We start from the raw sequence: 20,082 nt of genomic DNA, 5'->3' as shown, positions 1-20,082 counted from the left end.
TACGGACGTGAAGCAACAGTATACGGTAAAACTGAATAAAACAAATGATCGGAAATTGTATGTATTCTCTGCAACTTTTTTTATGTAGTACTTTTCGATAGGACCCTAGGTATTTAAATATTAAATTTTAGGTGTTTTCCCCTAAACTACAATTACATCCACGGTGAATAAAATTGTTTATAGCTTAGACTGTAGTTTCTTATTCCCCAACTCTATATACCGATTTTCATTAAATTCTGTTCTCATTTTCTCGTGGCTCGGCGACGATATATGGACTTAGCACAAAAATACAATTCATAACTATCTGTTATCATAGCCGGTACGGTAAAAATGTATAAGACATAAGTGGTCGGAAATTTAATTATATATAACTTTGGTTATGTAGTATTTATCGATAGGACCACCAATAACAAATATTTGAGAATAAAATTTCAGGCCTTCCCCTAAACTACATTTTCATTCAGCGTGAATAAAATTATGGCTTACATTGTAGCGACATATTCCCCGACTTTGCATACCAATTTTCATTAAATTCTCTTCAGCCATTTTCTAGTGATGTGTGTACATACATACAGACAGAAATTACGGAAAAGTAAAAAGTGCATTTCCTTGTTACTGTGGACATGACAGATACAGAAATACCATTATTTTCAAATTCTGAGCAATGTACAGACAAAACTCTTATTTTATATATATACATGTGTAAAAAGGGGGCAAAAAATCAGGGATTAATCTCTTCATATAGCTCCAAACCTGCTCAAAGATCTAAGAAAGAGAGGGGAAAAAACTGAAGATACACCTATGATGTAGCACAGTGTAACTACTATAATTACAGGAACAGAGTAGTTAGGAATGTTATGAACAGCGGTTTGAATTCTAATTGCCCTGCACACACACACACACACACACACACACACACACACACACACACACACACACACACACACACACACCAAATTGAGGAATATTTTTCCAAATAATTTGGGAAAGAGAATAATGAGACACCTTTGGTTGCGAGTAATTTTAATCCACGTCGTCGGCTGTAACTCGATCCGAGTATATATAACTTCTTCCTGCATAGATTGACCAGTTCAACTCAGTTTATGGATGTGTTTACGATGACTAAACAGACCAATCCTGGCATAAAACATATGCCCACACAAATCACACTGAATGGATGGAGGGCGGGGTTGTAATTGACGGAGTTTTCTCGCTTATCACTTGGCCTCTATGTCTGCGGCGTTCTCTTTCAAACAAGTTGACAGCGGTGGATATAGTGTTCCACCACAGTGAGTGGTCCACAGCACATTCTTCCCATGTCTGTATATCTATACCAGTTGTCTTCATGATGCGTTTCAGCTGGTCCTTAAAACGCTCAAGAGGGGCTCCATGAGGTCTACTGCCAGAACAAAGTTCACCATAAAGAATTTGGCGAGAAGCCTGGTATCACTTATGCAGTGAACATGGCCTAACCATCTCACTTGATGAGCGATGATTGTTGCCTCAACGCTATTCAGCTGCGCTTTGAGGAGAACTGCCATGTTGGACACAGTCTTCCCACTTAATATTCAAGATGAATCTCATTTTCTGTTGGTGGAATCGCTCAAGTTTTTTGATATCATGGCAATAGTGTGTTCAAGTTTCACAGCCATACGGCACATAGTCCAAATATAATGGGACTATCTGAAATGGACGTGAACGAAGCTCTTTCTACTATTAGTCTCAACACAGCACCCAACCCAAATAAAATGTCAGCTCGAGTCTTGGAACATCTGAAGGCAGGAAAACGTATTGCATTGCTAGGTACTGCCATGATTCCCTTGGGAAGTGTGTCAGATACTTTTAAGATTGGAAGAACAATCTTAATTTTTGAAGGTGGAGACCCAAATAACTTTAAAATTGGAGACCTATAATGATTTTCTCTGTTATATGAAGAATCATAGAACATGTTCTGGACAAGAAGCTTCATAGTTACACGAGTTTTTCATCCTGTCAGAGGATTTTGTTCTATCTCCCGGTACCCATGTTAATCTATGATCAATGGCTGTGTCTCAAAAAAGCTAAGTCTATGAAAATGAACTGCTGCATTGTTTTTTTAAATGTCACTAAGCCTTTGATTCTGTCTGCCACGATCATACTCGCCGAAAATGAAAGGACTTGAGTCAAATCTGTTAATCGAAAACAGATTTCAAATCAAAGTAGGTCTCAAGTCCAAAACCAACCAGCTAACAAGAGGAGTTACTCAAGGCAGTCCTATATCCTCGTCTGTTTAATCTGGCTACTAATAATTCGTTAAAAGAGCTTTCCGAGCATGATTCTGATATTCACGGTTTTTCAGTAGTCGACCGATTACAAAAACTGTCTTGTTTAGCTTCTGCTCACAACATAGCCCTGACTGCAAAAGACAAATCCAGTATCAGCGGGTTTATCTTCCAAACAGGAAACACTATCATCAACTGGCCTACGAATCAATCCAGTTAAAAGCAAATTAATTTGTATTAGAAGTGGAATACTGGTGAAATCCTCACTACAGACAAGTCCAGTATTCATTCACTTACATCCAATGAAGAACGTATTAAATATCTTTGAATTAATTTCAATGATGAGATTATATTTAATTGTTTTAACCATAATGGTCAACTAATTCAGTCTATACCGACTACAACTTAATCATACATTCATATATCTAACAGTTTACCATCATTAACATCCGTAAATGATTGAGAAGCTTCAATTTAAGGTTATATGTAACTGGTCCAAGAATAATTTGGTAATTTTCACCGCTGAAGAAGAGAGCAACTGAAGGTTCTCGAAACGTATCGATGTTAATGATAAACTGTTAAATGTACTAACAAGGTGGAATAAGTGTGCTAAATATATTAATGTATGATTGGGATTGTATTTGACGAGGCAACTGTAATTTCTGGATTAAAGACAAACATTACAAAGTTATGCACCTCTCCTTTGCTGAAATCAGATCAAAAGATATCCATCATCAATCAGTATATATGGCCCAGTCTTATATACCCTCTTCAATGCACTCCACTAAATGAAATCAAACATAGCTTTCTGGAAGATGTTGATAAGCTGTTAAAAGATGCAGTCAAAGAAATTATTGGTCCCCCTCATAACTGTCCAGATGGAACGATCTATGCTCCAAAGCATTTCCGAGGCTTAGATCTTAGGCAAGCCAGGTCGGAAGCTCCTATACAAAACTTAAATATCTGCAGCCACGTTCTTCGTGTTAAGAGACTATCACCTTCTGCCTATCAGAGGCTTACGGGCAGAAAAGAAGACAGTATTGAAGAAGTCAGACATTGATCATACTAATAATCCACTGACTAGTCGGCGAATTTGTAAACTACTACGAGAGCAAAGCTTCCGCACTTTAACACTACACTCTTTAACAGGGAAAGGCGTTCATTGAAGTTTATGCCGATCACCCTAAAGCGAACTTCTGCATAAGTAACCGGAAAGGACTAACAAACTCCGAATGAAGCAAACACTCTCACAATGTTGTGCAACATCTCGGCGGTTCGAGCATTTCCTGTTAGGTGTCCTGGCACAATCCGTTGCTGCCATCCAGACTGTGGCGTGAATGATACTCTTGGTCACGTGTTAGGATACTGCTGCAAAGAAGAACTCCTACAGAACACACGTCATCACAGAGTAAGAGCAACTTGAGCCTCTGCACCCAGATATTTGAAGTGGAGATTTCATGAAGAAGTCCACAGAGTCCAACAGAAGAGCAGATATTGTTGCCATCCACCAGCAGACTAACAGCTGTTATTCTTGATACAACCATTCCAGTACAAAAGAGACTTATCCCAGGCCAAGGAAGTTGAGCAGGAAAAGAAGAGCATTTATAAACCATGCATCCCATATCTCAGCGAGATGCTATTCACCCAGAAAACGGGTCCCTGATGGGTCTGCTACTGTATTTGGAAGCAGAGGCAGTGTACACAAGCATAAGTGGAAGAACTTGAAAAACCTTGGAATCCAGCACACAACTCTGGAAAAAATTATAATGGACATTTTAAAAGATTCAGGGCCTGTACTACGACAGCCAGATAAAAGTGCGGTATAAATTTATTTGGCAGTTTGGACATTTATCTCGAAGTTCGCTTGAAACCGCGTACTACGACTTTCGTTTATGTGCAATCTGGGAAAATATTCTCGAGTATAGCTATGCCGAAGTTGGAGAGGCTGTTAACGCTCTTATCTGGGACTTCGCTCTTATTGGGGATGCTACTGTAAAGAATCAAGATGGCTACTCATGAAGATGAATCTACATCTGCATGAAGCTGTGTGAAATCAAGTTGTTACAATGTAATTTATGTATATATTTATAAAGTATGTCATGCTTCCTGTCCAGCTAACACAGAATTCTTAAAGATTTCCCAAGCTAGCAAGTTGTTGCTACTGAGTACATTAGTAGCACACAAGCAGTCAACCATAAGCTTCATGGGTAACCGTGGTCGTTAGGGCAGCATAGTTTGCTGCTAAGCAGTTTTTCGTGGGTTCGAGTCCCAATAGTCTTAACATTTTTTTTACCTTGTAAATGGTAGTCGGTACGGTACTAGAGGTGATAGTACACATTTCCTAATCATTAAAATGCGTGTCAAAAGCGTCTGTTCTATTCCAAATCTATCAGCGCCGCACATATGGAGTAAAGGTATACAACATTGTTCATAGCGATTCGTCCGTCGAATGAGGATGTTAAGGAGGTTGTATTTCTTTTACTTCATAAGAACTTGCTACAAAAGTATTTCTGCTAAAGTGAGATAAATGCTTGCCAGTTACTATTCTCACATTGTATTGAAAAGAGAGAAATAAACTACTTATTCAATGAGCAAACAATAAATTGAATTAATAATAAAATTAATAATCCCACGCTGCATCAGTGGCATTAATTACGAATATAAACTTTACATTCGTCGTAACGCGCAACCTCGTAAATAGTACTAGACAAAAAAGATACATAACCTGAATCTTAACTTTTGCGCCCAGGTTACATTTTCAGTCTTTTTATTTTCTATAGCAGTTTCAGTTTCGTTATACAGTTAATTTTAACATTTCTTCGTATGTGTATATTTCAGTCTTAATTCTGTTTTCGACCTGGACTTCCACATTATTAGCTTAATAAGAGTCTGATATTGGATTCTAGTATTACAATTTCAAAAGGAATAGAGCTAAACAAACGAAAACACCAGGCAACACGTATACCACCGCGCTAAATTTCACTATATTTTCAGTAACCTTATTACCAACCCAATAAAAATCTTACATCTTCCGCATTACAATACCGTCGTTAAAATCCGTTGGTAGTACGCAAAAAGATATTTAACTTCTAGTTTGCAAAACTACAGCTTACGTATCTGGCTGTTTATCTGACAGTCGTAGTACAGGCCCTCAGTAAATATTTTAAATTACTTATAATACTCCTAAATGATACATAATTGAGTTTTCTTTCTGTACGATAATTTTAATACTTTTGATTATCATCTAAATTATAAAATTTCAGGATCCTTGTGGTCATTCACAGTTTGTTAACTGATGTCTTTTGAAAATACTACAGTTATATGTAAATTAACAGATAATAATACAGTAAATTAACATTTGCACCCTGGGCTTTGACATGAAGTTTGTAATACACTGACTTGTATAACAACTCGCCTTATAAAAATGTTATACTCTACGTGGTTATCTAACAAATTTATTAGATGGAAACCATAAGGGGTAATACAGACTAATATGATGGATGTCAACCTAGGTAGATAATGGTGGCAAAGGTGACATTTGCCACAAATAGCTTAGCGATATCCTAAACAGGAAATGTCTACAAGGATTGAATTTGAACCTGCATGCCACAAATTCAACTACACAAGTGTGCAAGATGGAGAAGCATGAAGGTATGTGAAAATTTAGCACTGATATAAAATGAATCAACTCCGCCATTGTCCGGTCCCAAGTCCGGAATGAGAAAGGAGGAGGGTTGGCTGGTCTGGCACCAAGCTGTAAAACTGCAGTAAATAACCCGACTCCCTAAAGGGGCCAACGGCTTCGGGCAGATGAGCACCCTTAGATGGGGTTATGGTCCCCCTCAGTAAAGGAAATGACACTGGAATCCATCACTTGAAGACCCAACGGCAAACAAGCAGAGAAAGAACCTCTCAATTTGGTTCCCAATGGTTGTGGAGGTGGATGAGGTCATGCCAGACGGACTGGCTGTGAAGGCGCTACTCACTCATAACTGGAGTCCGCGGCAGTCCGTCCCAATCTCGGTGCCTAACCCTGCACATCTCATCTCACATGTGCCGCAGGATATGGCTTCGAGATCATTGTGTGAGGGTCATTTCCTGGCAAGTTGGGATCCTCCTTAAACAAATCCACGCCAGTGGCACTTTTTCTTTTTTCACTTATCCCGGATGCACACAGACTGAATTATGTAACGAACAGCTGGAATTTTAAGAATTTTATATCACACCAATTGTATCAATTTTATCATATTTCATGTATCAGCACATTAATTGCATGTTATTTTATAATGTGTTAAAATGTGTTTTAGATGTTTTAGGAATATATATCTCGTTTTAATTTGTACTCAAGGCTGATGATGGCACATAGATGCCGAAAATAGTACCATTTGACTATTTGACATGTGATTAAATCACAATAAAACGTCATTGTATTGAATAGGTGGACCTTGAAAGAATTTAATTTGTTGTAGCGGCACTTTTCCTGCTACTTTCTTCACTTAGATCAAGTCCAACGGCGATGGGGCAAGGATGGTGGAGGCAGATTTAGGGTAAACTGGGAGCCTCTAATCCGGACCTGCACGTTGGCAGCAGATGGGTGATGGTCGTCTTCATGAGAACCGGTGGCTACTCAAGAATTCGGTCCTGCATCTGCGTCTGGGCAGGCCTATTTAGGACCACCGCTGCCCACCCTAAATGGGGAAGGCCCTAGAAAATGTGGGCTAAACAACGGAAGTCACCCTTTCGCCTGGCTGGGCAGATGCACCCAGCAGGTAACCCCACACGCGGCCAAAATATGGCACACGAATGTAAAATTATAATTGGATCCTGGAATGTCAGAACATTGCTTGATAACGACAACAGTGACAGACCGGAGAGAACAGCTCTCAGCACCTATGAACTTGCTAGACTGAACACAGATGATGTTGCACTGAGCGAAACTAGACTATCAGATGAAGAGAAGATCGTTGAGTCCGGATTGGGCTATACCATCTTTTGGAAAGGAAAGGAGAGAACAGTATTCATGGGGTTGGATTTGCAGTTAAGACGAAACTGGTAAATAATCATCAGCTCACACCCATTGCATTTAGCGAAAGGCTCATGTCACTCCATATACCACTCTCCAGAGATAGGTTCATCACACTTTTCTCTGCATATGCCCCCACCCTGAAAACCGATGAAGAAACTAAGAACCATTTCTACCACCAGTTGAACTCCATCTTCACCAAGATAGCACCATCAGACAAACCGCTACTACTTGGAGACTTCAATGCCAGAGTGGGAATGGATAATCGGTTGTGGGAAAGTGTAATGGGCAAACATGGTATTGGTAATTGCAATGCCAATGGTCTGCTACTTCTCGGCCTGTGTGCAGAACATGAGCTGTTCATCACCAACACTCAGTTTCACCTACCTACCTGTTACAAGATCACATGGATGCACCCACGATCTAAGCACTGGCACATCCTTGACTACGTCAGCACCCGACAGTGTAACAAGAAAGATATTCTCATCACTAAGATTGCAAGGAGTATCGACTGTTGGGCAGATCACACACTTCTGATCTGTCAACTCAGAATATTCTTCCATCGGAAATCAACTGTGCATCAGCCCCGACGCAAGTTTGCCACTTGCGAGCTCGCAGATAAATCCACATCGTCAGACTTCCAAAATGCGATCATGAACGGTTTGGCAAGCAATCCAGTATGTACAAATGACATGGAGCAAGAATGGTCAACACTCCAAAGAGCTATCATTGAGTCAGCTAAGGAAACCATCAGCTACGAGAAAAAGAGGAGGCAAGACTGGTGCAAGGACGACAATGAAGAAAGTCCAAGCCTTATCAATGCCAAACAGGAAGCCCACCTATGCCTTCTTCAAGATCCATCATCCAGTGTGAAGGAAGCTGTGTTTCAAGATCTGAAACAGAAATGTCAGACTTAAATAAGAGAAATGAACAACTGGTGGCAGGCGAAGGCTCTTGAACTCCAAGACTATGTGATGCCAGAGACTTGCGGAATTTCTACGCGGGAATAAGAGATCTACGGTCCATCTCACTCAATTGAAGCTCTGAAAACAGTTGATGGTACTAACACTCTTACCGATGGTAGACACATCCGGGAGCACTAGAAGGAATACTTCTCAGTCTTTTAAATCGAAACTCCACTGCTGCCGATGACTTTCTACGGCATGTGCCACAACTCCCCCTCAACCATGGATGGCAATGCCACCAACTTATCAGGAATTGTGTGTGGCACTTGATAGGCTGAAACCTAGGAAAGCGCCTGGACCAGACAACATCCCTCTCGAACTATTTCAAGGTGGAGGCTTACCCCTGAAAACAAGGCTCTTTACTCTCATCCTCTTAATTTCGGAAACCCAAGAAGTACCCACTGATCTCAAAAATGCAAATGTCATGACTATTTTCAAGAAAGGTGACCATAGTATATGTGACAACTATCGTGGCATTTCTTTGCTATCCATTGTAGGTGAACTACTCGCAAGGATCCTGCTTAGCCACGTGCAAGTCATCTCCGAGAGGACTCTACCAGAGTCTTGATGTGGTTTCTGAGCCTCCAGAGGTACTGCTGACATGATCATTTGTGCAAGGCAATTGCATGAGAAATGCAGAGAACAGAAGAAGCCTCCATGTATTTTGTGTTTTACGACCTGGAAAAGGCCTTCAATGGTGTTCCAAGATTCGCTATGTGGGCAGTTCTGAGACGCTTTGGCTGTCCTGAGCATTTTGTGGGCCTGGTGCAAGCACTTCATGATGGTATGACTGGACATTCTCCACCAAAACAACTTCTCTGAACCATTCCCAATCACACATGGACTGAAGCAGGGTTGAGTACTTGCTCCAACTCTGCTTGCCTTGTATCTGGTCGCCATGCTTTATGAAACAACATACAACACCGGCGTAGAGATTAAATACTGCTTTAATGGTGGCCTCTTCAATCTGGCCAGACATCACTCGCTAAGACATACCAGTGTTACTAGAGTAACTGAAATGCAGTATGCTGATGATACCTTATCACCGGCTCTTACACCCGAGGAAATGCAACAGTCAACAGTTTCAAGGATGCATATGACCTTTTTGGCCTCGCCATCAATGCAAAAAAAAACCAAGGTACTTGCTCAGCCTGCACAAGGGATTAACATTACAGAATTTAACATTACCCTTTCAAACACCAAACTAGAACACTTACCTTGGAAGTATCTTGTCAAAGAGCTGTACTTCAGAACAGGATGTGGGGGAAAAATAAAGGCTTTGTGCTGCCCACATGGCCTTTGGCCAACTATCACATAGAGTCTTCAGGTATAAAAACCTTACAATTCGCACAAAACTAATGGTGTACCAGGCTGTAGTCATCTCTACACTTCTCTATGACTGTGAAACATGGACCTTACACCGCCGTGACATCAAAAAGCTGGAGAGCTTTCACCAGCAAAAACTACGCTCCATCATGAACATGAGGTAGGAAAACTACGTCTCTAATGTTAAAGTTCTCGAGAAAGAATGTGCTAAGAGTGTAGAAGCATTGGTCGTTGGCCATCGCCTCAGATGGGCAGGACATGTGTGCCGTATGAATGACACCAGATTACACCGCCAGATCCTCTATGGTGAACTTAGCTCCAGTTCAAGGCCACGGGGTGTCCCCGAGAAGTTTCATTCTGCGCTTGAGCTCAGACTTCATATTTCCCGTGTTCCTCATTTACCACAGACTACAAAATCATTATTCGTATGGACAAAAGCAGACTTTCCCCATCTACGAAATATCTTATCCCGCTGCCCGTGGAACTTGCTCGAATCCTGTCCATCTCTTGATGCCGCAATTGACTTGTTTTATGACTTACTGCACAGCGCTCTTAAGGACGCCGTACCTTCCCATATAATGAAGACTATGCATCTTCCCTCTTGGTACGATTCCGAACTTACAGACAAAATGTGGGCAAAGGAAAGAGCAAGGAAACGAGGTGCAAGGTCTTCACTTCCCTCAGATTACATCGAATTCGCAACACTAAGAAAGGAATACAAACAAATGCAGCGGAGAAAGTATAGGGATTATGTCGGGTCTGCTGAGGAGTATATTATCAGACATCCACAAAGATTTTGGAAATTTATTAATTGCAAATCAAAATCTAGGCAGCTACCCTCTATGATGATTAATGAAGACAAGGAAATTAGCTCACTGAAAGAAATTCTGGATAATTTTGCTGACACATTCAAAAAATTCCATCCACCCAATGTTCCCTGTAATTCTCACACCAAATAATTCAGGGAAATTAACTTATCAGTGGTAATTTGGAATTGGAAGTCTGCAACATCTTGAAGTCTATGGACACGAAGAAGTCATGTGGTCCAGATCACATTCTAGGAATTGTGTTACGTGAGTGTGCTGAGGAGCTGGCAACCCCACTAGCCACGATAATCAACGGGTCTCTTCGTACAAGCAATTTCCCGCCCGAGTGAAAGAAAGGATATGTTATTCCAGTGTTTAAGAAAGATGACAGATCTTTGTCAATTACAGACCAGTGGTTCTTTCATTCATTTCCAAAGTAGCAGAAAGAGTCTTGTACAAAGCCTTGTACAGTGCAGTCAGCGGTTTAATTAATATTAACCAGCATGATTTTGTCCAGAAACACTCAACCACCACCAACCTTGCTAGGTATTCCCACTTCATATCTAGCGCTCTGGACAATTGCAAGCAGGTTGATGCCATGTACAGACTTTTCCAAGGGTTTTGACTCTGTGCAGCATAATGCTCTTCTGACTAAGTTGTCAGCATATGGCATTCATGGAAGCTTGCTTGAATGGTTTAAATGCTATCTTTACAACAGGAGGTATTCAGTAAAATATGAGGGTATCATTTCTAGTCTTTATCAGTCCATGTCTGACATTCCACAAGGTTCACTACTGGGACCTTTGTGTTTCCTTCTATTTGTTAATGATCTGCCATCACAAATCCCTTCAAGCAACTACCTGCTCTATGCTGATGACCTTAAACTCTACAGGGTAATTGAAAAGATGAGTGATTGAATTGTTACGGTCAGATATAAATAATATTAGTGACTGGTGCAAAAAGTGGCATTTAACTCTAAATATTTCAAAGTGCAGTGCTATGTCCTTCAAGAGAAAATCGCAAGTCAATGTATTCAATTATCATATAAAGGATCAAGAAGTGAAGCGTGTTAATAAAATTAACGATCTTTGTATTTTTAGCAATCAAAATGATCTATCCTTCAATGAGCATAAATGTTAAATATCACTAACAAGGCATTTAAAACTTAAGGCTTCCTCAAATTGCAAGAGTTTTATATCTGTTGTCCCACTGAAAACCATGCATTTCTCGCTTATACGATCTTATCTGGAGTACTGCTCTGAAGTATGGATCCCCTCACAGCAATAGTTAATGCCTTAGAGCGAGTATAGGTCAGATTCTCAAAATGGATCAGTAAAAAGTATTTGGGTATCAAGCTGTGATCGACAGATTATGATTTGTTTTGTACAAACGTGTATTGAGTCTCTTAGAACTAGGCGCAGGTATGTCAACGCACATTTCATACACAAATGTATCTGTAATTTCCTTGACTGTCCCAATTTACTCCAGTTGCTACCAATTCATGCTCCTTCCCGCAACACCCAACAGGCCGTCACCTTTCACTTACCCAGGTGCAGAACAGAATCGCACAGGAACGCTTGGTTTATGCAGGCCCTAAGATCCCCGAATGAAATTAGCAGGATGGTGGATGTATTTCACTCGTCAGCTAGTGAAATTTCCAGACATCTCATGGACGCTTCATAGACAGAGTGTTCCTTGTATCTCGTTCTGTGTATTTGGTAACTGAAAGTTAAGCTTCCTTCCTTCGGTCATTTCAAATGTATAAACACTTTTCTGTTTTCATTTCTTCCTTATATGTTTTGTAAATATGTGTTATACATTGCTTAGTTATAAGTAGTAGTAGTAGTAGTAGTAGTAGTAGTAGTAGCAGCAGCAGCAGCAGCTGTTAATATTGTTATTATTTGAATGTATTATACCATCTGTAATAGAATGAATAACTCTGCTGATGATAAATCAAATCAAAACCCTTAAAGATGGCAGAAATAAACCCACAAACCTGGAAAACACTTGGCAAGGACCTTTTACTTTGGCAGCAAAGTGTCTATGCCTCAGTTCAACACTTTGAACATGAATACCGTAGATATGAGGATATTAAGTGACAGGAACACAAACTTTGCCAAACCCAGCCAAGATCTCCCCCGTCCCACAGCTGCGTGATGTGTGGATGTATGTTCTATGCAAGAATTGGCCTGTACAGTCACCAGAAGTTTAATCACAAACTGTTGTGAATTGAAGTGAGCTATTAGCTATGAAATATGTAAACTGAAACGAGTAACTGCCGTCGACGACAACACTGAATAAATTTAAATAAGAATTTAACTTTCTGCAAAAGAGTAATAGTTAACCTATTCACTACTTACGCCTCCAACTCCTGCTTCATTTTGTTGAATTCTTCTTTGGTCATGGTGCCCTCCCCTTCTCCCAGTTTCTGTAACTTCTCTCTAGATGCATCAAAATCTGGGCGTGGTGGGGCTGGTGGTATCTACAAAGAACAAGGGATTTTCTTTAATATGTAATAGCGACAACAAAGAAGAAGAATTCATTATAATTCTGTAGTTGCATACATCCTCCAACCAGAACAGAACCTATTACTCACAATATACCCAGCATAATCTTCATTTTCTTCAAATCTGTCATGCAGCCAAACAAATTCTTCATGTTGGCGAACCACAAGAAATTCTGGCTTCTGAAATTCTGGCAACGTAGTCTGAAATAGACAATAACAAACAATAAAATAATACTTTTGTCTGAATAAGGTGGTGAGAAATTTAAAGAAGTATTTTTAGAAAGGAGCAGAGAACCTTTCTTTCTCCTCCAGTATAGAAATCTGATAGTTGGTTAGGTTGTTTCAAACTAAAATGCTATATTTAAGAAGAAATATAATTTCCCTTTATAGTGACATGCATGATTTCTCTTCAATATACTACATCTGCACTATTTCTCATTTAGCACTATTTAGCCTTATGCTGTTTATAACCAGGTCAATACATCATGAACTGGATCTTCCTCATTAACGAATACCAGGGGTAGTTTTGGCATTTGTATTTACACATTTAATATATATACTTCCTGCCTATGTTCCCCATTTCATCACTCAACGTTTCTATCTTTATTCCAGTATCCCTATTTTTAAGGCTTGTCCTGGCACATACAGCTTCATGTACAACCTCTTACTTTTGTCCAGCGTTCAACTGTGAGCAACAGTGTTATTAACACTATGTCAGCCTCCTCTTTGAAGTACCATCACACAATTCTCACTGATACTGTGTGTTGCATGTATGCCTTTTTGGTGGCCTGATGCATTACTTACAGACTACTGGTCTGTGTTGCATTGCATATGGTATCCACATTTGCACCTATAGCACATCTTCAAGGTCAAGGACTCTGATGAGGATATAATCAATCTATCACCTTCACCCCACTGCAATACGTAATTAGATGCGCATTGCACTTTTAAAACCATATGTGGGCGACGACCTGATAGTATTTCCCTGCATATTCACTAACCATTGATACTTTTCTCTCCATATCCATGTCACCATGGGCTGCTCTATTCTTGTTATGTTAAATGAATCAATTGAAATTGCTGGCATTCAAGGTAGTAGTCAGTCTTGAAGTTGATAGGAGACCTGTATATACATTCTCTTCCACCATCTCCAGAGATTCAAGCAAACACTACTGCATTATAAGTTACTAGATCAACATTAGTACACAACGAGGAAATACATCTTCTGACATAAGAGGTCTTTATTGATGTGTGTTACAGACTAAGGGTATCTAGTTATCAGACATGTGTACCTGTATTTACAAGGGTTGCTACTAATTTTTTCTTTATATTTGCACAGTGCTACGATACAATATTTACGGTATTTGTCCTGGAAAACATGACACTCAGTACATGAACACAACACGAGATGGCAGTGTGGTGAACAGGAATAACGCACAGGGTTGTGCAACTACAGCAATGAGTCAGGCTCTGCACAAAATGGATGGCCATTCGCCGGGGTCACATTGCCAAAAAAATGTCACAGAGAACTTGTGAAATTGTGAGCAATAATGCCCTTTTGTACCAAACTGTTGAGAGATGGGCAGCAGCATTTCCATACAGACATGAAACAAGCAGCAGCATGCATTGATCCAGAAGACCTATTAGTGTCCGGACAGATGTGTCACATGCAATATTACCCAGTGCAGGGACGTACACAGAATATGGACTGTAACTGAGTTATAAGGTGAAAAAAGCATTGAAAAATGAACCATTCACAGAGTTTTACAGGAAGATCCTCATCTGCATAAAAATGCATCACGGCAGGAGTCACGTATAGTCAATGACAGTATGCCATATGTTTTCACCACTTTGTATGCTACAGGCAGTAAGGTGAGCAAATGCTAGGGAGAGTAGTCACTGTGGATGAATTTGAGCCAGGCATATGAACCAGAGCTCTAACACTAGACTGCACAATGGTAACATGTAGGATCATCACAAAAACAGAAGTTCCAGCAAAACCCTTCTTCCATGAAGTACAATATCTTTGTGGCTTACAATGTCAGAGGCATGATTGCAAGCCACTTCGTTCCACATGACACTACAGTGACAGCAACGTACTACATACCATCGTGCCATTACGGACAAATGCCTGGATATTCTCAACAATGTCATCCTTCTCCATAACACCAGACCACAAGCAGCCGACACTTGACGGGGGCAACTTTGGTGCTGGGGTGGAAAATACTAGAACACCCACCATACTCACCGGACATTTCTACATGTGATTTGGGCCTCATTCCCAAAGTGAAATAACCATTGCGCGGGTGACAGACCAGAGGACACTGTAAATTGTGTGAAACATGAGATTGTAAATTCACACTTCATGAGGAGACTAGGATGCAACATCTCGCGAATCATTCGCAACGTGTTGTGGACAATCCAGGGGATTACTCTGAGGGTTTACCATAAAGGTTACTGTACCCTCAGATTAAACATTATCTAAGGATTTCATGGCTGACAGTTTCCTTGCTTGATATCCTATACCTGGTAAACCTACTCTGCATTATTCATACATTCCACAGCACCTTGCACCCCCACTTTCATCTGTATATTCCCATTCGTCCGTTAGATCGTGCTAATAGACGTTAGGTAAGTACCATTCTGGTAGCAGGTACAAGTTTGTAAATAACTGCATAAATATAGTTTTTAAAAAAACCTTAAACATCTTTGGTAGACATTAACAATATAGACCTAAGTCAAGGATTTGTGAGTCACTTTTCAAAAAATCTCATTAGAAAGGTAGACTCTTATTGTTAAATGGGGAAAAGGTTGAAATTCCAAGAGCTTAAAGCCAGGAGCCGTCCCACAATTTTTTTTCTAACCTTTCAGTCCCTGAAAATTCGAAAACCCCCACTGGAATGAGAGTTTGAAGAACATGTCGGCAATGAAAATAACAGCAACAGCTTAGAATGTAATTAACTCAATTTTCCCCCTACACTACAATTATTGCAAATCTGAGAAGACAAATTAAAAAACCTTGGTAGGGAGTTAATTTGAACAAAAAAGAAATTAGCTGCATGAAGAGCTTAATTGAAGCAGATTGAAAATAAGATCAGTATGTCAAGTGAAGCTGAAGAAAATCTTAAGTTCCTTAGCAAGAAACAAAAAATTATTGTGGACACAATGCTCAAATTTATCACCAGCCCCAAAGATATGCACTATTCTAATGAATTTATATTAGTTTGCTTTTAAAAATCAAATCCCTTATATGAAGACACTGAAGCACGAGTTATTTTGTCTCCCTACCAAAGCTCATTTGGGATGACTATGCAAAGGTTCAAACGTAATGCAAATGCCAAGAATGCATTGAAGATTTTTGTTTAAACAAGCAACATGAAAACAAGCAATTAGGAATAGTGATTTCTGATTGAGTGAAATCAAGAGATAACGTTCGATTTAATACAACTACAGACAGTTGACAGGTTTGTTGATTCAGGAGATGAAACTCCCGACTACAAAAAAGATGATCTTGCCAATCACTTGCTTGTATTTATGTTTGTCACTTTGTTGCATAGCCGGATCCAGCCTGTAACAGTGTATGCTAGCAAGGATACAACTTCTGGAAATGTATTGTCAAAAATATTAATTCAAGTGAAACAAACAAACAACAGTACAGCAATTGGTTTTGTGTGTGATGAAAAATCAGTGCCATAAAAAGGATGAATTTCAGGGAAGAATGATAAAATGCTCCACTGAAAACCCGTGAGTGGGCATTTTCTGTTCTGTGCATATTTTGAAGTGCATATGTAATTATTTTCATGATAATACTCTTTTGCCTGTGTAAGGGTAAAGAGGTGAACCACAACTTTTATAGACAGTCATTCCAAAATGACGTATCTCGTGAGTTCGTTGGTCTTCGAATTTGTGGTAAGATAACATCTTCCAACATCATTTCAGAGTATGAACACAAGGTTAGCTTTTCAGTTATTCATTAAGAATGTACAGACACAATTAAGTTGTTCAGAGAAATTAGGCTGAATGAATTCAGTGATAGTGAGCATACAGAATTTTTCACAAGAGAAATCAATAATTTTGCAGGTGGCTTTACCTATATATTACCTGTAAAAGGGCTCTGTAACAGATTCTCTATCACACAAAATATTGCTTGAATTTTTAGAAAACACCACATCTCAGAACACATATTTCAATCTTCAAGAAGTTTGGAATCATTAAAATTAACCTTGAAAAGTACTCTGGAAATGGTGGAGTATTTGCGGAGCAGAGCATTTAGGTATCTCCTGATGATAACATTTGTCAAGATCCTTTGGAGTGCCATTTTGGTATTTTGCGTTCCCTTGCTTGTGATGATCAGTCTTCCACTGTAGACTTTTCATAGTTGCACATGATGCATTGTGTGTACATACCTATCAATCTCACCATAATTCAACTGCAAACTGCGAGTCAGTTATAGATTCCCACCACTCACTTCATTTGTTAGTCATAACTGTAGTATGGCTAATGAAAGTGAACATAAGAGCAAAAAAGTGAAAGATTCAGCAGAGACCAAAATTAAAGAAAAAATAGTACTCACAAACTGGGAGAACAAAAATCTTCCTTACGAGATAAACCTCACAAAACAAAATTTAATTTTTCACTTAGCAGGCTACATAATAAGAAAAAGTGACAAATACCTCGTATATCGACTGCTTAGATTGTGCTCACACCCTTCGTAGTGAACAGCCACCAGAACCTCCACGGGCAATATTTGCTCACTAAAGGTTATGGCACGAAGACATATCCTTCACCACGTGTGTTTAGGTTACTATTGCAAGTAGAAAAAGCCATCTCAGAAAAATTGTTATCAGAACAAAATTTATGGAGGGATATAGTTTTTGCATGTTTGGACAGCATAGTCTACTGCTGTTGAACCCACAGACTTTGGATGCAGCTGCAATCGCAGATAATACCTTGTGGGAAAATTAGTGTTTCATGTTAAGTGCCATTTCTTCTTACAAACGAAGGAAATAAGGAAAGTGTATCTTCTAAATCAGCAAAATCATCCTAGAAGTTCTCCGAAGTTTCTGACAACTAACACCTTCGTTGGGGAGTTAAAACTTTTTGTATATGTCTTAAATAATGTGAAATGCCTGACAGTTTCAAATATATCCTAATACTTTGTAAGTTATTTCAGAATTATTGATGTTCAAATCTTTTCAACTATTAAATTAGTGTGTAAACCAGCTTTCTCTAGTCAAATATTCCTGGAAAGTAGAAAGAAAGGAACTCATTCAAAGGTCATTCTGTCAAATGGAAGTCTTGCAGTTTTTCTTTCGTATAAGTTTTGTGTATTGTCGCACCGCTCATTGTATTAACGCGAGCAGTGCGGTGAAGCCAAAGCAACATCAGCGCAGTCAGCCACCACTGCCTATTAACACGCGAGAGGTCGCACCAGTTTTAGAACTCGAGAGGTCGTGCGAAGGCAAATTGCTCACGCTTCATATTTTAATGAGCTGCTATTTTCCTTTGGCGGTAAATGCTGTGATAAAAATATTAATATGTACCCTGTATAACTGCCTTTCGACTAGTACTAACATAATTACCCAGTAATAATATTTTCTCAATGTAAAAAAATTAATGAATTTTGTCGCAAAATCTGGTAAAGTTACGAGAGTTTTTTAAGAGCGCGAGAGGTCGCGCGTGAGCAAATTGCCGCAAGGTTTCCATTTGTACATTTCAATGAATGATTTGGTCACAATTCAAGATGAAACTACAGCACCACACTTCAATGAAAGCCACCATAAACCTCATGAACATAAGAAACTTTCTTGGAAATGCAGTCATGTAAGAATGCACTACGCGAGGGGTCGCATGAAGGCAATATGCCGCAGCAGATGCGAGAGTGAAAGAAAACTTAAACTACTCCGGAACTCAGCATGCAATTCACCAACGATAATCAACGTCAGGTGAGAGAGGGGGAGGGGAGGGATGAAACGAGAGCCCTAAGCCCTACAGCGGCTAGCAACGAAATTATTAACAAATATTTAAAAGTGCGGCAAATTAAGTATGAGAGAGCACACTCTTCCTCTTTACATATGCTACCTTACACTGTGGAGACAAGCTAGAGTCATTGCAATATTCAAGCTTGGCAAGAAAGCATGTGATCCCAGTTCAATCTTTGTTGTGCCATCTGTACAAAATCTTAGAATGAATGATTTTGGATAGACCGTCTGAAATGGTAGAACCATTGCTCATTCCACAACAAGCTGGCTTTCAACTGGGGAGAGGTTGTAATTCCCAAATACTACATCTCACGCAAGGTATAGAAGATGGCTATGAAAACAACAGAGTCACTGGGATAGTTTTTATTGACCTGAAATCAGCCCATGATACAGTAAACCATGGTATACTGCCAAGTAAACTTTATACAATAACTAACGACTACAAACTAACTCGAATGTTTGAGTGCTTTCTGCAGAACAAGGTATTTTTGTTGAATTTCAAGGCCAGCAGAGCAGATAAGGAATCTGAAGAATGGACTTCCACAAGGAAGTTTGTTCTTTTTAACATCTACAAAAATGATCAGCCCCAACTGCAAGGAACAAAGTTTTTTTTACACAGATCTCTCTCTAACAGATCAAGAAGAAAGTTTTAACAAGCTAAAAAGAAGCTCTCATTCTCCACAAGATCTAGGTGATTAAAAGATGAGTGTGTCTTCCACCTCAAAAACAGGCAGGCGACAAGAAAATTATAGGTGACCTGAGAAGGTACACAACTAAAACGCTGCTTCACTCTCAAATATCTAGCAGTAACTCTTGATCGAGCACTCGCTCTCAGAACACGCTGCTTGATCATCAAAAGGAAAGCATCATCAAAAGAACAATATTCTTCAGAAACTAACAAGTACAACCTGGAGAATGGTCTGGCAGATCCCGCTATAGAGCATGCTTTGTTTACGTTTCACACACAACTTTCAACAGGCAATTTTAATAGAACGTCATACCTGTAAACACGTCAATGCTCCGTGTTGACTTCAAAAAGGAAACCTTGTTTTACACAATTATTCTTCCACCAAGTGTGCTGCTCTACTTATTAATCATTAGTGGTTGGCCTCAATTTTTTTACATTGTTAGATTTACGTAACAAGAATGTTTTCTTCAGCACTGAAGAAGTGATTCATAAAGAACCCAGACATGTTTTTTTTAAAGACTGATTT

At 39.5% G+C, this 20,082-nt stretch overlaps 1 protein-coding gene across 2 annotated transcripts in view; it reads right to left on the bottom strand.

Moving 5' to 3' along the window:
* The window catches only part of Snx6 (sorting nexin 6), a 192,376-nt gene that overhangs the window by 130,073 nt on the left and 42,221 nt on the right, over nucleotides 1-20,082 (bottom strand). For both annotated transcript variants that reach the window (XM_067150763.2, XM_067150764.2), the window contains 2 exons: nucleotides 12,978-13,088; nucleotides 12,742-12,863 (listed from right to left, as the gene is read on the bottom strand). In XM_067150763.2, coding sequence (XP_067006864.1) covers nucleotides 12,742-12,863; nucleotides 12,978-13,088 — 233 coding nt within the window. The remainder of the gene's footprint in view (nucleotides 1-12,741; nucleotides 12,864-12,977; nucleotides 13,089-20,082) is intronic.

Source organism: Anabrus simplex, chromosome 7, assembly GCF_040414725.1.
Source record: "Anabrus simplex isolate iqAnaSimp1 chromosome 7, ASM4041472v1, whole genome shotgun sequence".
NCBI lineage: Eukaryota > Metazoa > Arthropoda > Insecta > Orthoptera > Tettigoniidae > Anabrus > Anabrus simplex.
Note: the sequence above shows the minus strand (reverse complement) of the source record. Positions and strands in the feature narration are given on the sequence as shown.